This window comes from Betta splendens, chromosome 12 (assembly GCF_900634795.4).
Source record: "Betta splendens chromosome 12, fBetSpl5.4, whole genome shotgun sequence".
Lineage (NCBI taxonomy): Eukaryota > Metazoa > Chordata > Actinopteri > Anabantiformes > Osphronemidae > Betta > Betta splendens.
Genome location: NC_040892.2, coordinates 5,926,980 through 5,946,597, shown reverse-complemented (window position 1 = coordinate 5,946,597; position 19,618 = coordinate 5,926,980). Strand labels below are relative to the sequence as shown.

The 19,618-nt window shown below is 47.9% G+C and overlaps 1 protein-coding gene across 13 annotated transcripts in view; it reads left to right on the top strand.

The window, feature by feature from the left end:
• Window positions 1-19,618, top strand: part of LOC114867131 (myosin light chain 4-like) — a 231,467-nt gene that overhangs the window by 166,490 nt on the left and 45,359 nt on the right. For 12 of the 13 annotated variants that reach the window (XM_055513698.1, XM_055513697.1, XM_055513691.1 and 9 more), the window contains 2 exons: window positions 4,064-4,230; window positions 5,693-5,881. In XM_055513698.1, coding sequence (XP_055369673.1) covers window positions 4,064-4,230; window positions 5,693-5,881 — 356 coding nt within the window. Of the gene's footprint in view, window positions 1-3,936; window positions 3,954-4,063; window positions 4,231-5,692; window positions 5,882-19,618 lie in introns of those variants that run through there. The other variant, XM_055513700.1, reaches the window with a different exon arrangement.

Sequence of the window (19,618 nt, the reverse complement as noted above, 5' to 3'; positions counted from 1 at the left end):
AATTTAACCCGTGCGAGCAGCCGCGGCGCTGCAGGGCTTGCGTCTTAGCACCACTAAACCAGATTAGGCTGTCACCTCTGCTTTTAGAGACTCCCCCCCCCCTCCACCACCACCTGTCTGTGTGACTTGAGGCCTGCGCCCTTTTAACGACTTCTTTTATACTGTGTGTATTTTATGAACACATCAAACATCTTTGCGAAATATCGATTCCTCATGATTGTTGTCACGTTGGATAAGTTTACCTGAAACTGATGGTTCGAACGCCCCTTCGACGCTCTTATTATTCTGACGTGCCATAACCAAGTACGAACATCCAGCATCTTAATTTTGACAGGATCATTAAGAGACGGAGTTTCCAATAGATTATGCTCCGCTTTTGATTAAAGCTGAGGGCGCTAATGGGCGATTAGGAAAATGAATAGCCTTCATTTGGAGTGGAGCTTTAGCTGCTAGCGGTGATGTATGCGCCACTCCTAAAATGTAGGGAGAAATGTATAGGCGCAGCTGTATTTCATGCGTTTGTGCTTTTTTTTCACTTTAATTAAATTTCTTCAAACTTGCCTCCCATGTACGTTTTTACCCCCAAGTGTACTCAAGAATGAAATGATATCACTCTGGGATGTAATGACATCATAAAATTTTCATTTCAAACATCCTACAGAGATTATACACGTACAGTACGGCACCGTTGATGTTTTCTGTTGCCTCCGTGTACTTGAAACAAAGAAAAGATGATTTAAGCATCCATCAGTTGAATGTAATATTTTAATATGTGACACCACACGATATAACGTCTATTTACTATGCGTCTAATTTGTCATCTTCACTCTATCTCTCAAACATTTAAGTTATCAGTCAGGCTCCCGCCGTCTTAATCAATGAAGTCGTGTTTGATGATATCTCCTGCTCGGCCCATTGTGCTGCTGCTCCATTTATCTGAAATGTAAATCCTCCCCCTCCTCAGCCTCCGTGTCTTCGGAGAGTTGGCCGAGCAGAAAGAGCGCGGAGCTGGTGGGCTGCACTAACTGCTAACCTTAGCTCCCTCTATTCATCTGCAGAGGGCTGCATGACCATTCTGAATTACAGTACAGGCAGCTATTCCCACGGCTGTGCCTGGCTGTGATGAATGGCCCCGGCCCCGGCCCCGGTGAGGACGTTACCGTGCATCCACGGGACACGGCTAATGGCTCCTGCGTTTCCCACTGAATGTTGAGCGGATGGATTCTGTCAGAGCGCGCGTGGACCGTCCTGGGCGACCAAACAGTCTGCAGCAGAGATGGGGCTGCGCGATTTGTGCATTAATCCCATCGTCTTAGATTGGGATCTTCATTCGATGAGGAAACAAATGATTCGAAATGAATCTCGCACTTAGAGAGAAGAATAGAGCTCAGTCTGCTAAACAACAGCAGCGACGACTGGGGGAAGTCAAAGCAGCGCATTATGAGAATACCGAGCAGCTAATTATATCTGTACTTACTGCATCTGTGTTTCTCTGGCTGCTTTATTCTGAGGCTGGAGGTAAATGTAGCGGTGTATGGAGTCTGACGCAAGCATGACGCTTTCCAAACGTCCAAACACATCAGTCAGTGAGCTTCAGGTGGTGTCCTCAGCTCATCCCCGCTCTCCCTCGCAGTTTCTGCATTAAAATCGTCTCCTTGATCATTTGGGGCGAAGGTTTGATCGCTGGAGAACGGCCGTTGCTCCGGGGGCGTTGGAGGTTCCACGTTGGGCCGTGCAGCGCTTGCCAAGCAGTGGGATACTTCGCTGACCTCGGGAAAAGTGCACGCTCGCCCGGGTCCTCGGCAGCCGGCGACAGACACGGCGCAAACCCGGCAGAACGGACTGGGATTTGTTAGAAGTCAGCGTCGTCACGCGCTCTGAGGCGTCGCAGCCTGTTTGTCATTGTAACACTCACAGTATTTGTTTTGCTCATCTCGTCTTTTTTCCCACGTCGCCTCCGTTCCTTTACCTGTAACTGCATTACAGTGTATTAACCTCGAAAGCCGCTAAATTCAGTTTTTAATTGCTCTTGTGAGCTTTGTGTTGTTTACCTCAGATCTAAAGGACAAATCGATTCTTAGTGAAAATGTATTTATGTCCTATTGGATTTATTTATTGCATCAGTCCAGTAGAGAGGAAATGAACATGCTAAGTCGCTGTAGACCCTGTTTGTGACACGTGAGGTGCTACAGTAAGTGTCACAGCTGCATGAGCAACACTTGTAATATTGACATTCTTCAGATTTGAAGCAATACAGAAAACATTTGTTTTTCCGCACACTGTACAGATGAAGGAGATAAACAACCGAAAGAGATGATGTTGAGCATGCTTTCACACACACACGTCATGTATCTGCTACAGTCAACACAGTTGACAGCTGTGGTGTATTTGTCTTCTTGGGTTATTTTATGTCTTTTAATCCATTTATCACAAACGTGATTCTTCACAAAATGTTTTGCAGTTCTGTGTGATCACTGATGTTAAACAGAGGAGGAGGTAGGAGAGGTTTTTTACCCAGGGGCCCTCTGGCCACTCTCTCTTTACCTGCTTTGTTCACTAAACTTTTCTCAGTTTAAAGATACTAAGCACCGGATTAACTGTCACAGCTATTTTCAACACAGCAACTGCATGTTTTCATGGCTCCCGCACCCACGTTCAGTCCCACACAGGCGCACGGGACGCAAGGATGAGTCAGTGGCCGTCAGTGAAAGTGTTGAACAGCGCTCCACAAACTCAAAACAAACCCTCAGACCGTAAAACCAGCAGATCCGTTACATCGATACCGGCGAAGGCGAAACGACAGCAGCACTCACAGCATTCAGAGAAGCGATGTGTTGGTCGTTAAAAATAACATACGGCGCTCGCTGATGAGAGTGTAAATTCATAGTTTGATTCTATCCCCAGCAGGCAAAAGCTGTCAGGGGTTCAAACATGAACATAATGACTATAAACTATTCATAGTATCAATTACTGCATACTCGCATGCATCCATCCTTATTTAACGTTCAAGTCAGAAGTAAATATGAGCTGTTTTCACATGCGGTTGTAAACGAATGGAATCTGCGCTGAGGGTTTTGTTTTTTTAAATGTCTGTTTACTTAGCGAGCTTTTGGAGTTTCACAAATCAAAGGCAAGAATCCGCAAAACACAAAAAGAAGCCGACTGTAAAATCACTAAACGGGCTTCACTCTCATTTCATCTTTACACAATGAAAACGTCACAGCAGATTCACTTTGAGATGAAATGAGGGCGCCAGCGACAGAGAGCGCCGCTATTTAAAGCTTCGTAATTGCTTTTGCATTTTGGTTATTGCAATATACATCGTTGCTGTTTCTCTCCGCACGCGAGCTGAGTCCACAGAAAAGTTCCTCGAGGCCTTTGTTTACACTGGAGATGGACAATGCACCCCAGCTCACAAAAGTGGGCCATTACGTCGGCAAGTTATTAATGGGAGTAAAGAAAGCGCGTGCTGCCGCTGCATTTCCGCCTGATTGCAGAATATAAAAGCACCACGTGACTTAGCTGTGGGTCTGTAAATGAGTCCGGCTCAAGCTCAGATGTCAGACTCGGGATGTGAACTTCCACCTGTGATGTCACAGCGAGCGCTCCCTCTGCGTTCACTGTGTGATTCTGTGCTAACCTCCTCTTTTTTTTGAGGTTTCTCTCATTAAAAGAGAGAAAACAAAGACCTGTTAAAGTGCCTCTTCTAATCAAGTAGTGAGATACAACACAATGATGATTGAGCTACAAATTGGCAGTGTTCCTGTTTTAATAGAATTAAACTTGCCTGTGTTTCCTGTTTTTGGTTAGATAACGGGCGTTTTTTATCTTCACTCCTTCCACTTCCCTTCTCCCTTTTCTCTGCCCACTTCTCCTGTCTCATCTTTTCCTTCTTAGCCTCCTTGTCTCCTCGAGTGCCACCTGATCCTGCTTAAAATGCTCAGCCGACCTCTGTAACTTACTCTCTTATTCCCTCTTCCTAATCTGCACCCTCCTCCTAACCCTATCTGCATGTCTTCCTCCCACCACCTCTCCTCCCGTCTCTGTCTTTCCTTTCTATCAGTGTCCTGAGGGGCTGAGGCCAATGAAGGATGGCTCAGGTTGCTATGACTACTCCAGAGGCATTGACTGCACAGATGGCTTCAATGGAGGATGTGAACAGCTGTGTCTCCAGCAGCTCGTGCCCCTTGAAGATGACCCCAGCTCCAGCAACGTGCTTATGTTTTGCGGGTGAGAATAACTAACAGTAAGAAACTGAACATTACGTAAAGGCCGTCTGCCGCCTGGAAATGAAGCTTCACCGAGTTTCACGAGCAACATTTCAATCAAGAGATTCTTCCTCAGGCAAAAACTAATGAAGGAACTGAGATGTACAAATAAGAAATAAGCGATGACGTTATAAAGTAGCTAAATCAATAGGGAGGGATCAATAAGCACATTTATGAGGTGCATAGACCTCATTATTGAGTCAGCTGTGCAGTTGTCAGGTCAGCATCGGTTCATACGGTTCCGTCTGGATGCAGGTAGCGGCGTCTGGATCAGCCGGAGGAGGAGGATGAGCTGTAGACGGCTGGAGGCGGCGGCACAGTGTGGGGCGCGGCGCATCAAGGGTTAAACCTGGATGCTGGACCACGCTGGAGCGGAGGGATGTATTCATCCCACGCTGAGCCGAGGGTCTGTGTTGGGAGGCCGTTTTAGCGACCAGCCCAGGGCTCTGCTGTGTCACGGGCCGCTCGAACCTCCAGGGGGGTTCCATTTGAGAAAGGCCGCACAGCTGGTCAGCAGCACCTCGTGGCATTTGCTTCTCTCTGCTCTCCCTTTTTGTTCCTAGAGGGTCTCGCGTGCGAGAAGACGTCGCGTTCTAGACTTTACGGCGCATGGTGTCAGTGAAGCTGGTCTGTTCCCACGTCCGTCTGCTTCACATTAGCGCTTCTGCTCTCATTCACAATTTAAAGTTGCTAATGTGGGAGCTAAGCCCAAAAAGCGGCGGCCACACCTGACTTCGGCTGCTGAATTCAAATGAGACCGAGATCCCAGGTGCTAATACTGACACAAAGAAGCTTTGTTAATATGCAGCTCTTGGCTACTTTTGGGTTTGTGGCACCAGGAAACCTAATGGAGCGAGCAGCCTGACAGGTGAAGGATATTCTAATTCTCCGGGAGGCGAGTCAGGTCCACTGTGGGGGATGTCATGTGTCCGAAATTACATTACCTCCCACCATTCCCCCTACAGAATGGCTGAGACTAAAATGCACCATTTGCCCAATACAACAAAACACGGTGAAAAATAACTGGGGGAGATGATTTTTTCTTGTCATGTCATCAATCATATCATTTGTGACATACAGGTAGGTCATGATTGATGCTTTCTTTGGTTCAGCATTCCAGTGTTGAGTGTCCTCAATTTACACAGGAGCGTTTGCCTGTCGTACTAGATAGATACAAGGAGGAGCCCATTGTTACATACATATTACTGTTACTGTGTTTAGCAGGCTGGGATCATAGATAATAAAAAGCTGGCAAAGATGCACAATTATAATTGCACTAAAAGATATTTGCATGTTTTTCTTTCCCACCTCGGGACCTCCATTAAAGCAGTTCACGCTGTGCTACTGTGCTACCGCTGTTGTTGTTCGTGGGATCCACTTGATCCCACGTGAGGCCTGACGGCTCCCCCCCCTCCCCCCCTCAGGTGCGTGCAGGAGTACAAGCTAGCAGGGGACGGGCGCTCCTGCCTCCTGCAGTCAGACAACTGCGAGGGACCAAAATGCCCACGGCAGGATGTCCACTTCAATGACACCCTGTTTGGTGAGATGCTGCATGGATACAACAACAAAACCCAGCAAGTCAACTTGGGACAGATATTCCAAATGACCTTCCGGTAACTAGTGTTCAAGCACACACATTTGACTTGATTGTTGTCACAATAATATTCCTACTCTGATAAAGCTCAGTCCCACTGTTTTATGTATTTATTTAACAAGCCTATTTTACATGCAGATGGTGAAAAAATGTTGTAATAATTTTTAGTTTTCCTATTGCATCAGCTCTAGTTTCACAAAACTTCTTCAGTGAAAAAGCTTTTTGGACTTCCAAGGGCCTCCATCAGCAGAAATGCATTTTAAATACTTACTTAGTTGATCCCGGGTTGATGGAAATGGAATATGTACATTGTGAGGTAAAATGAGAGGATCAAGCTCGCGGGCCTCGTTTGATTGTGTCTGGTTTAAGGACAAGGAGGACGTCCACAGAGGATTTTGCTCAGTGTGTGGAATGGAGCGGCAGCGAAGCACATGATCAGAGTCAGATTACGTTGCTGTGATGTGATCAGCTCATCATGCGCTAACCACATTATTTATGTATGAGCTACTTTATTTTGTGCTCAGATGTATTTAATTCTACCTCATGCTCGCAGCCATTTGAATAATTGCCCCCTAGAATTTGACGTTGTGTCTTTATGAATCAAATCAACATATGGAGCACAATGTGCGAGCAGAGGCTCCCACTGCGCGTGCGACAAGAGGAGAAGTCACTCATCAATCTGCTGTCTGCAAAAGCCGAAGTCTCTGGAGATGCTGCCGTGTGGTTTGTCCCAAAGCACCGACGCCTGTTCACTGGACCTGCCAGAACTGTCCGGCAGAGTTTCCTTCCTGTGGTTCATGGACAATAATGGTTTATTTCTACAAACGATGATCCAACGTGGCATTTGCAGCAAACAGGCTGATTTCTGCCAACTGCAAATCAAGAATGAACATCACGATCGTCCTGACTCAGACCAGAGCATTTATGTGCATATTATGAAGATGGAGATTGTACATTTCATATTATTTGAAGGGAAGGGGAACGGAATCTAATAGGATAAACCTGCTTTTTCAGTGCAGTATGACGTCCGCATGCTGAGTTAAGCCACAAGGAATGTCAGATCGCTCTTTTAAGCCACCGCAGAGCTGCTTTTTGTCACGTCTCTAGTCCCAAATACACCACATTTAGGTAGTCGTCAGCCTTTTTTTTCCCTTTCACATAGATTTAGTTTTTGTGCCTGAAAAAGTAAACATGAAGGGATTTCAGAGGACTCTTCCTCAGGGAGCTTCTTTAGCTGCATGTTCAGGGCGGCGTGGTTCTCCGTCGGTTCTGCTTGTCTTCCCAAACGATTCTTTGGCTTTAGCTCCGTCTGTCCGCAGGGCGACTCCCCAGCGCTGCGGCCAGTGTTCAGGTGATGCCTGGCGAACTCCAGGTATGGTGCAGTGTTTGGTTTGGAGAGTGCGGCGTCCTCTGTGGTGCCGTGGATACGCGCCTGTTCGTAGGAGTCATTCATGAGCCCATCAAACTTTAATGAAGGCTTCAAGAGTGCACCGACTTTGTTTCATTCACTGGACTCTAGGAAGAGAACTATGACCAGAAGCCTTGTGTTGCCATCACTCACTACAGTATGTTTCATGTTTGGATGGATGTCTGTACAAGTAGTAAGGTACCGTGAACATGCTTAGTTTTTTTTTCTATTTCTTACCATTTTTCTTTGTTCCTCTTGACTTTGTTGTGGGAAGCATCCATTTCCATCCGCCGGTGCCGTTTACACTCACAATCTTCCCGTGACACCCACTGTTTTACATCTGCTCTGTTTACTTCACGTTCCGTGTGCTCTTCCGCTCGATGGGCTCCACGTCGTCTGAGATCACGGTCATCTCGGTTCTGGGATGCGATGGAGGGGTTGGACATCTCCCTGGATATCGGCGGCTCGGTTTCCAGGTTCTGCAGCATCTGTGTTTGCACAGATGTGGGTTTGGTGTGTGTGTGTGTGTGTGTGTGTGTGTGTGTGTGTGTGTGTGTGTGTGTGTGTGTGTGTGTGTGTGTGTGTGTGTGTGTGTGTGTGTGTGTGTGAGAACGGGAGAGGATGAGAAGGGGATGAGAGAGTGATGGTTGAGTGAGGATTGAGACTTATCCCATGGCAGCGCCTGCTAAACTGTCAGCGCTCTGAAAACCTGGTTCACTCCGATAAGTCACATGCTGTTTGTGGAGAAATGCTCCTGTAATCACAAAGAGCTGATGAGGGCCTATCTATGCACAAACACGGTATTTGCAAAAAAACATGCTCCCAGTGTTTCTCAGTTTGTTTTATTTACTCACTTCCTCTGTCTTTCTCCATCACACACACACACACACACACACACACACACACACACACACACACACACACACACACACACAGGCGGGTTTTCAAGCAACCATGAAATTCTTTTCATCTGCTTTGCCCTGTAGGTTACAATAGTTGTGCTTGGTGGAACACAGTGAGCTGTCGGCCCTCAGTGCTCAGGCCTTTGTGGCATATTGCATATTTTACTGTTTAAGGCATCGGCCGTCTGGTCTCCAGAGAACATTGGTACCGTAGGTGGTCACCTCACCTGGTCTGCTTGTTGTTGCTGCTGTATCGCTCACCTTGTGTCTCCTGTCAACTCAAGCTTTTCAACCAATGCACAATTCTGTGTCTCCGCTGTTGAGGTCTCTCCTGTAATAGAAAAGAACGTATTTCAGATACAATGATTTTGAATGACATTAAGTTGAATTAGTTTTAGTTTTAATAACCTAGTAAACAAATCTATCTCAGTGCGTCCTTGAAGTGAAGATGCCTTTGGGAGCTGAGCTTTAATGAGAAGCAGCTCGACTGTTGCATGCAGTGATTAGCGTGAGTTGTTTTCAGAAGACAGTTATTAATAAAACGGGTCCCTTTCATACAATAAAATGATAATTGTATGTGCTTTTCACACATTATCGGAGAGCAGTCACGATAGGGTGGTGAAGGTTATGCAGTCTTACCTTTGGGTGTTGGCACCAAAGAGCTTTAATCTACTGTACAAGCTAGGAGCATTTGAGGAAATCGCATGTGTCCATATTGTAATACAGCAAAAGAACTTGAGCCTAATGTTTCCTAAAGGTTCATGGGACTTAAACCCATTGGGAACCACGGTGCGCAGCTTGACAGAAAAAACACAGAAAGGCAAATGACTCTGAGGGTTCTTAAAACATGCAGACACACTTGAGCCATTTGGCCACAAGCAGTGGAAAACTCAGCGGGGCTCCAGCGCTGCACTGGAATACATTTAAACTGTGGCCAGTACAGAGATTTGCACTAAGACCGGGACTCGGCTGGACTCCGCAAACTATGTTTGTAGGCTAATTCAGCGCTTTGGCAGCAGAGTCGACCTTCGTGTGACCTTGGAGTCATCCACGAACCCCAGAGTCTCACCAAAACTCTTGGCCCATCCACAAGGAAGTTGTGCAGAATGTCAACCACCCCGTTCCCTCTTTCCCACTCAAACCTGCGCTTCTTTACACCTGTGCAATTTGCACCTGCTCCGAGGAGCTGGGGAGAATTTCGATGCTAATTGCGAGACGCGTTCTCCGCCGCGCTCGTGGCGCTGCCGGCGGTTAGGGGCGCACTCCGCTGATTACGTGCAGATGACGGGGAAAGTGCACTTCCAGGCTGATGCGCCTCTTTGGATGAATGACGCGCACGTCTCTGGGTGCAGAGAGCATTTGGAACGGAGCGCGAAGAGCGTTTCTGCAAACCGCACACAAAGCCAGTGAGGGACCAGTAACTGTGTAGTATTGTTCAGCAGGTATTTTGAATACTCCTCTATTGTGGATCCATTTTTGTTTTATGAGCTTAGTCAAATTAATTTAACATTATGAAAGTGGTATTTTTCTGCATCTATTCATCATTTTAAGTGTAGCCAGACAAGCAAAGCGCGCCGTGCTAAGATACTTGACTCCTGTGCCTCTAATTAAACGTGTATTACTACATGTCATCTCGCTGACGTCCTCAGTCTTCATATCAAATCCACTGTCTTTTGTTAATAGAACAAAAGCTCCGTCTGCTGAGCGACTTTCTCCCTGCCGATTATACTTCACAGCCGGCGCGTACAGTTTATATATGTTCGCCAATATGCTACAATTTTATCCTGATCGTTTTCTCCTCTCGCCTGGTGCTGCCTTTCATATGCAGATGCTGCAGCATCTCTGTCTCGCACCTCCATCGTCTATTGATTCCCTCGCACCTCCTCTTCCTCCCGTGCATCAGGGAAATATTAGCCCTTTGAGATGAGTTATATAATTGAAGTCGGCTTCACGCACGCGTGATTTATGGCTGTTTGTTGCATATATTTTCTTCTGCTTTTTGCGCCGCCTCCTGAAGTGGGACAGAGGGAATGGAATTTGCAATGTGCCGTTATGAAATTAGAGACTAATACAATGGCATGCCGGCGTGCGTGCGTGCGTGCGTGCGTGCGTGCGTGCGGGCGTGCGTGCGGGCGGGTGATAAATGTTTGCGTTAATGTGAGTATTACGACTGGGAGCAGTTCTGTTCTACTGCAGTGTGATTGGAATGTAGCTACAGTATAGGTAAAAGTAAGAAACAGGACCCGACCAGAGAGAGCAGAAGCCGATGTGAACTGGTCCTGTTCTAATTACAGACTTTTCTAAGTCTGTAATAGCAACGCGCGCACACATGAGTGGCACTTGGATTTAAAGCATGTAATGGAGGAACAAAATAGTCCCCCTGGAAACGCTACCCGGAGCCAACGTGCATAAACACATTCTCAGAGGAGGAGAGCGCGTCCAAAATGGCCCAGGGACACTTAGCGCCGATCCAAAACGTGGCCGACCTGAACGGACCCCACTGGGGAGCGAACACAAACACGGTCAGCAGCAGGTACCAGCACCTGACGAGCATCCGGGCCTCGTCCATCCCCGCGCTGCACAGCTCACAGCCGCTGAAGAGGAGACGAGCGCTGTTATCGCCACGGTTACATGTTCTAAGCGAGCGGAGACCGCTGACGCTGAGCGTGAAGCCACTTGAGACAAATATGTCATCGCACCCGGAGGTTTGTCTCATCTGACTCGAGGACCTTCCCCTTTTAATTGAGCCGCATTTTCTCCAGAAGCGTTCGCGGCGAGAATGCGACACAGTGAAGAGTGAGAAAAAGCTGCTTTGTGGAGACGGCGCTGCCACTTTTGTCACTCTGATATGTTTTTTTTACTTCTACAGAAAGGAGAAAAAGCTGGAGCAAGGACGCGTTTGATAGGCACACGCTCACCTCCCAAACTAAGACGACACCACAACATGAATAATTTGTGAATCTGGCAGCCCGCAAAGCTCCCAGGCATAAACGCGGCCACATTTTCCTGTATAATTTCCAGTAATTATCTCCTCGGCGCGCACACTGTAGCTTCTACTGGGAAGTCGAGTCAACACACATTGTAAGGTGTGTTTTTTTCTGGTAATGAGTAGCCATGAGACGGAGGCAGACTGCTGAGGTGAGGGGTGACGCCGCTAAAGGTTGATGCGAGGAGCTGGAAAATGAAACACAGAGGCTTCAGGGGCGTTTCTAAGACGTGTTGTAATTAAGCATTTATGATTATTCTGATTGTTTTTATCTCATGATGTCATCATTTTTAGCTACTGCTCGGTGGAGTACAGCACGTTTGGATTTGAGGTCTGTGAAGCTATGAGCTGCAGGAGCCCATTGAGAGGGAAGTCCAACATGTTCCACCGGGTTTGCAAAAACCCGTGTACAGGTTTTTATGTGGTTTTATGTGTAAGGATTGTGAAAGAAGAACTCGCTCGAATCCTTCTGCCACACAGTAGTTGTTGCATTCATAATACATGGGCGTCTAGCAGTTACAGGTGTAGAGGCCTTTTCTGCAGACGGGCCCATGGAAAGTCTTATTTACATCAGCTGCTGGTGGATCCTGAGAGGTGTTGAAGGTGAGCGTTGCCTCATGCCGCTGTGAATGAATGAATGCGTCGTGTTCTTCTCGGGCCGCTTCTGGGGGCGGCTTGGTTCAACTCGCCCACTATCCAGGCAACAAGCTACTGTACAAACAACAGAACTGTACACAACCCGCAGTAAACAGTAGAATGTGAATGGTAAAAACCCAGCAATCAGATATGATTGTCTGAATACAGGCTGCGTGTTAATGCCCAGAGGGAGACGGATCCGCTTATCGCCCAGCGCCAAGCAGACGTTTACACATCAGCAGGTGACGTCCTGGGAACTTTGGCTCTTATTCACGAGCGGGAGCCTCGACGGAGGGAATTTAGCAAAGTGGATGCACAAGAGGAGGTTCTTAAAGCCTCAGCAATTCCTCCTTGCGTCCTTGTGACTTAGCCGACGTCAGGTGAACGTTGGGGAGATTTCAGCGGCTTTGGGTGTGTGCGTGCGTGCGTGTGTGTGTGTGTGTGTGTGTGTGTGTGTGTGTGTGGGTACACTCCTGTTTGCTGGTGTGATTCAGTGCACACGCATGCTGTAGGTGAGCGTGGCCCTTCTGGAAGCAGTCGCCCTCTGCTCAATAACTCACCTGGCGATGCGGGCTCTAATGGAGCCTAGCCTAATATCAGCTAATGCTGGAGAGGCTTGTAGTGCATTACCTGCTGTTTGACTGAGGAGAGAGAGAGAACTTGAATAGGGAAATAAATGGAAAGATAAAAAGAGCGAGACGCTAAAGAAATGGAAAAAGTGAACAACTGCAGCAGACGAGGCCTCTTAAGGATGATGGACTGAGTATCTCACATTCACCGACAATGTTTCAAAATCACCTTCGTCTGCATCTGTTGCAGCATAAACATCTGAGACACTGAATCAATAAACCAAAGTACACATGACCTTTTGAAACTTGACATTTGCTTAGTTTGCAGCATCTTAAGAGGTGATTCTTGCGCCTGGCGTCTCGCGGTGCTATTTATTTTTCATTTACTCATCGTGGTGATAAATTTAGCCAAATGATGAACCAGTCCTGCACTAAAAGAAGCGATGTTTTTGTTGGTTAAGATGGTTGTGATGCAATATAGAATACGGGAGGAAAATCATGACGTGCCGTAAAGGTTTGAGTCAAAGTCGTTTTTCAAAGTCTGCTTCATCTCACGCTTTAATTCATCATTAGAATGAAAATGTATTTCTTTATCGATTGCACAAACTCTTTCCCTCTCTCTCTTTCTCGGCCACTCACTGAAACCTTCACCTTTCGAAGACTTCTATTCCAGTTTCACATTACAGTTACACTCTGGCACGATGCGGACGCGGGCACGGCGCGTTTGTGTCCTTAATTAGCTTAGCTGATGCTGCTCTGACGCGGTGCCAGACTGATAAAAATCGCTCGCATGTGCCGCTGAATCAATAGCAGACTGGAGGGTGAAAAATGAGAACGTGCAGCATGAAGCATTGAGCCCCAGCCTTGGACTTTGATGGAGTTGCCTCACAGGCGGCAGCGCGCCGTGCCAGTCCTCCAAAATGGCTTCCGCCGCGAGAAAGAAACCCGCACGGAGCCATTTGTGGGCCGGCGCTGACGCCCGAATTAGCCGGGCGATGTTTTAGTATTGGATAATGAAGAGGGGCTGCCTGAACAGCAGGGTGGGAGCACTGTAATTCCGTATGCCCTCTGGAACGCCACACTATCTGTCTTAACTCCTCCCCCTCGTCATCCTTTTCTCTTCCCATCAGCCCCGCCACTGTTGCCCCGCGCAGTAAATTTGCCATCCATAAATTATTCATACAGTAAATAGATGGAAGTTCGGAGCCATTTCTCACTTTTATTTCGCCGTGTAAAGTTCTCCAAGGCCACGGTGTGAAGCAGTCGCCGCAATTATGGCCCCTGTCTTTCCCACGGCTTCCGTTCAAGACTCCTCTTCCCTCAGTCATATCACGTTGATGGACAGAACACAGCATCGCATAATAACAGCTAATCACGCCGTCCTGTGAGTCATATCGCAGTAATTATGGTAAAATAAGAGAAGGCACAGAGTCACTGTCCTTTGGGCGTCTTTCAGGTGTGATTGTATTTGACAGATGAAGGATGTGGGCTTCAGTGATGGATGCACACAGCTTGTATACGAAGCTACGGGTGCATGTGTGAGTATGTCTGTGTCACTTCCACTCTTTTTTTTTTGCCTCTTTCCTCCCCAAAAAGTTTTTTTCAGTCCACCTTCCTGGCAAGAGTGACATCATAAGAGGCAGTTTAGTTCGACTGTCTGGATAAAAACGGAACCAATCGTTGTGCGTTCTGCCTGTTAGGATGCTTTTTGTTGTCAAAATAGAAACTGCAGCGGCAAAAAAAAAACAGCCCCGCGTTGTCGATCACCTTCTCGGAAGCGGCGCTGCGCTGACGGCGCGATGACACGCGAGCAGACGAGAGGAGACGGAGGCGCAAACGGAGGTTCAGGGGAAGAAAGGACGAGCGGGTGGGAGGAGAAAGCGTCTAATCAGCTGCACAGCCCGCGTGGCCTCTCGCTCATTGCATTACCAGGCTTCATCTCTATGGTAATGCTCGCGGCCACCCCAGTTCATTTTCACTAGTTCCTAAAGCAGCCAGCAGAGATACCGAGGTAGAAAAGAAAAGACCCATGTCTATGCAGCCTCACGTTGTATGAATTGTACGCACAGCCCAGGGGAGTAACAGGGAGGCTGAGTGGTGTGTGTGTGTGTGTGTGTGTGTGTGTGTGTGTGTGTGTGCGTGCGTGCGTGCGTGCGTGTGTGTGTGTGTGCGTGTGCGTGTGTCGAAAGCCGAGTGACAAAAACACATTTAATGTAATAGTGTACAGCAGGAAACATTTTTCATATCGTCGTCCGCGGCGTCGGGGGAATTCGTTCTTCGAGCCCCTAAATTCGATTGTACGTAAAACACGTTTGTGACACCGGCTCGGACTTTGACGCGACTCGGCTGTCTGTGAACAGAACCCATGGACCCATCAACGTCCCCCGGACCTGGTGCTGTTGGGGGGGTTATTCATCAGCTGAACTGTGTAATAAGAGACTCAAACCTCCAGATAAACATGTCTGATTGTTTTATTACGCCGCTAATTAGAACCCCCCCTTTTTTTTTGGAGGCCGTCCTCTAATAACGCCTTCATTCCTCATCGGGGGCCGTGCCCTCGCGTGACACCGGGTGCTTCATCACAGTTATGAGTCGTCTGACAGGCTCCCCCGCTCGCAAGTGTTTATTCAAATAACAGATATTACCGCCATTAAACATATTACACCCAACGAGGTCGGCGCCGCAACACCGGCGCTCATAAATCTTAGTCTCAGTCCGAGATATTGGTGAATGGCTCTCAAGGGCAAGAGTGGCAGCATTTTGAGTGGAACGAGTGAAGAAGAGTGTAAATTGGGTTGATGGACGACGGGACGGGACATTATATGCATTTTCTTACTTGGCGACATGACTCAGCCTTCGCATCAGACTTTCAGGCTGATGGATTGTGTAAGTCGTTGTATACTTCCACCGTTAACGTACTCACTGTACGTTTTGTGGATTAAATGATGTGTTTTACAGGCTGGAGGTTGGTGTGACAGTGTGAAAAATCGATTTTTGGTTTGATCGCCCTTTAAAGAATTCAACAAATGGAGCAGCTGACTGTAAGGCCGTGGCGATGTCTGTATATTACACAGTATGACTCAGTATTTACCACTAATGGAACCGTGCAGCTTTTGTGTTGCCTTTCAGCGTTTAAGTAACGTCTACATTTTATGGTGGAGATTTGGTTTTTGAACAAAGCCGTCTTCCTTTTGTGTGCGCTGCCTTTTGTTGCCCGCTCCTCTTTCAAACGCTGGGTAATTATCCCATTTGGGGACGGCTCCAAACAGCGCGGCGGCCATAGAAATGACAAGCACGCGGTGTCACGCAGGATGTCAGGCGTTCCTGTGTGTGACGAAGAGGAGCGACGAAGAGGCCCAAACGAGCATCAGATCGTCAGCGGCGCTTGTTTCTCTGAAGCCGGAGCTGCTGGATCTGCTGTAGCAGGTCTTTGACTGTGAAGCATTGTGGGAAAGGCGTCCTCGCTTTCCCCTCACAGCTTCTCCTCATTCTCCAGCACACCCCCACCCGCAGACTCCACGGACCCTCGCTCCCTCCGCCGGCCTCGCGGCCCCTCCCCTCTCCACGGTCGCCCTGCACGCGCCGTCCTGACTCCGCGCGGCCTCCTCGGCTCGGCCGCCTCACTCTCAGCGGAGAAGTCATCTTTTCACCTCAGTCAGGACTTTAATCACTTCCTTCCCCGACACATTCTGGAAGTCTCGTCCACCTGCGGGTCACCTCTGAACTCCAGCTCAGCGTCCAACCCGTGACTCCACGGATCCTGCATCTCTGTCATACAGATACACAGATACACACAGAGCGGGCGGCTTCAGGCTGCAATTGTTGTGATGGACCTGTTTGACTGACGGACGATGATTCCTGACAGGGAGATTAGCTTGACATTGTTATTAATATTTAAAACATTTTTCACACTTAATATCTCCCGCAGGCCTCGGTGCCACAACGATTACACCATGTTTTACTGTTAGACAGACAAAGAGAAGCAGAGAAAGCAGCAGCTCGCACATCAGGTGCGGTAACCTAAGCATGCAGAAACGTCGCTGCTCCTGATCTAATCCTGGCACATTAGTCTTTTCTTCAGCGCAGAGAAAGATCCCCCTCTAGTGGTAAAGAGTCTAACTGCATCATCTTTTTCCTGCTGTCCAGTTAATTATTTATGCATTGTAAACGATAGCAATGACCCAGAGATATTCTAAATCCAGAAGATTGACTAATAAATTAAATCAGCCTTCAAATCCAGCATTCCCAACTCATACTAACTACATGTATTGTAAGATTTAATCATTTCGTTTTTCAAACTCCTTTGACCTTTGACCTAAAACAGTGTCACATGCTCAACCAGCAGCTGAGGCCGAGCAGAGATTCTGGCCATCAGGCTTTAGCCTCTGTAAGCTCGGCACCAAAGACTTGTAAATATATTCAATACTCATTTCCTCTGGGAATCGGGGAACTGTCTACAAAGGCAGCTTTTAAAAAAGCGGCAAGCGTCTTCCAATCGGCTGAAACCGTTACTGTTACTGGAGCCACAATAATATGTTAGTGTAAACTTCCCGGCTGACTTTCTTCTTGTCACAGCTGTAGCAAAAACTCCCATGTATCATTATTGATATTTTGGGATTCTGGTCGGTGTTAAGCTCATATTTAGTTGAGTCATGTGTTGACTGTGTTGAATGAAATAACGAGCCCGTTTGTGGATGTGATTTTCCTGCTGACGCCACCGTCGAGGGGCGGCGTTCGCCTGCGGCGCGTTGTTCCTGGGACCAGTTGTGAGCGTGTCGATAACGAAGTGAGACGCTGTGGACGAGACGCGGGACGTGCCTGCGCTGTGTCTGATCAGCCCTGCCGTGTGGGGATGCAGCGTCTGCGTGGACGTTCCCTCTAAACAGCGAAAGAGCCAATTACCCGGGACAGTTTTTAGATAAGCACCACTTAATATCAGTTACAGTCAGAAGCTGGGATGAATCTACTCCCTCAAACGCGCGCGCCGAGACGATTGTTCTCACACTTGTGACTTTCAGATAGCTCTCATCCCCGTTGTATTGCCTATTACAGACGGAGACACACTCGTACACACAGGGAGAAGCGTGAAAAGCATTTTGCCAAATTGACTTGTAGATAGCTCTCGTCTGCGCCTGTGATTTGGGAGGAGAGAGCAGGTGGAGACGAGCGAGCGCGGAGGCGACGGCAGGAGCCGTGGATGCGGCGAGCGAGCGGGCGGGCGAGCGAGGGGGCTACAGCACCGCTGGGGAACGGGTTGAGGAAACGGCCAAAGGTGGTCACACTCCATCAGGGAGGACGGCTGACATTGATGCCCGGCTGTGGAATCTACAGTATAAAACCACTATTTGCATGTTAGGCCCGCTTTAATAATCACATATATATTTACGCTGTTTGAATTGAAATATCCCAAACAGAGGGCAGATGGAGGCCGACAGGAAGCGAAGGGGAACGAGCGCTTTGAATGTATATGCATGACCCGGGCTGGAGTATTTGTATGCAGCCCAGCAGATGTAACTTTATTATACTCCGGTCTGTGGAGCTTGGGATTCCACTTCTTATTCAAATGGTAAGCGTTCGCCACTTGTAGAGTCAAGTAGGATAGGAGCCTTTTTGACTAGGAGGAAGCCCAGTGTCCACCGGCCCTAATGAAGACACATGGGTACTGAATGAAACATGAACATATACACAAGTTTGTTGGCGTTGCCCCTGCGAGTGCACACAAACACACACACACATAGATATACATATATATATACACATATATGTATGTATGGGAGGTTGTTAAGAGTGGGATGTGGGTTGAGGAGTAGAGGATTTGTGGAAAGAGATGTATCCAAGAATAGATCAGTTGGTGAATAACATGGATTAGAAATGAAAGACCAGTAAAACCAGTATGTTTTGCCCACTTTATGAGGAAAAACCCACTTTATTAGGTACACATGTCCAATTCAATTCAATACAGCTACTCTTTCATTAATTCCACCTTCACTTTCATTTTTTTATGTTGAATGTGTCAGAAGGGCAATAATTCTAATGTTTATTAATGATGTTACAGCGGCTGCTGGAGTCAGACTGAAATAATAATAACGATTAATGGCCGACTTGCTGAATTAGACAGGTGTTTCTAGTAAAGCTTAAATTCTAATGTAATAACACATCTCATCAGAGTCCCGGCTGCGTGAGCGTCAGCTCGTCAAAACGGGTCGGCGGCGCCGGTTTGTCAGCGAGACGAGTGGGCCGCGTCCAGCCAGCAGCTAAATCACGTTGTTACCATTTATGTAGGACAGAGATGATTTTTCTCAAGAGACAAGCGGCTGAATTGGTGCGTTTGGGCTGTAGTTTTACTTATAAATGCTCCTCGTCCTAATGAGCTGTCAGCAGAATAGATGCTTGAAGCCGCCACACGAACGCACTCCAAGGAGCAGTCTCCCCAAAACATGTAAACACAAATCGCAAGATTGACACTTTCCTCCTTTTTTTTTTCTTTTTAACCATTTAACCTCTCAAAAAAAACAATGCTGCAACTACCTGCACCTCCCTTGGAGTTTTTATTCTCAGGGTTGGAGGCACAAGAAGCTAAGACCACTGAACGATGTTTTGACCTCTCAAGGACCGGCCGTCACACTTCCTGTTATGAGATTCAGTTCGTTTTCAGTTACTGTCTGAGGCGAGTGTGCGACTTGAAGGAACTCGTGAGCCAAGGATCCTCACGTCGTCGTGGTCCACACACCTCCAGAGGTTCCGCGAGCCCCGCAGCGTGGCGCTGGCTGATTTCATTTATAATCAATATATTTCCTTTAAGCGTAAGCCACAGTAATGGTCCCAGAGTCTCTCCCTCCTCTGCGTCTCATCCTCTGCCCTTGAGTCGATCCCTCCACCCCTTCATCGTAACACTAAGTCTGTGATTGCGTCTAACAGGCTTTGTGGCGAGAGGAAGCGAGGAGGGGGGAGAGAGAGAGGGGGGGGGTGAAACATTGATACGGAGGAGAGCGGGGCTCCCTCCTTTTAGCCTCCGCGGCGCGAGGCCTCCGTTCTGAGCCCCGGCTCCACAAAAGTGGATTATGTGAAATAGGTGCCGCGGTTTTCCGCGGCGGGACGACGCGTGGCCCTGACAGGAAGTGGACCGCAGATGCAGGACTGCTGCTGTGCGTGCAGCCGCTGGGAGACGATGAGAGGGGGCCTCACAGATGGGGGAGTGAAATAAAGGGAGACGCTTAAAGCCCGTTGCCTGTCGCCGTCACGCGTCCTCTCGTTC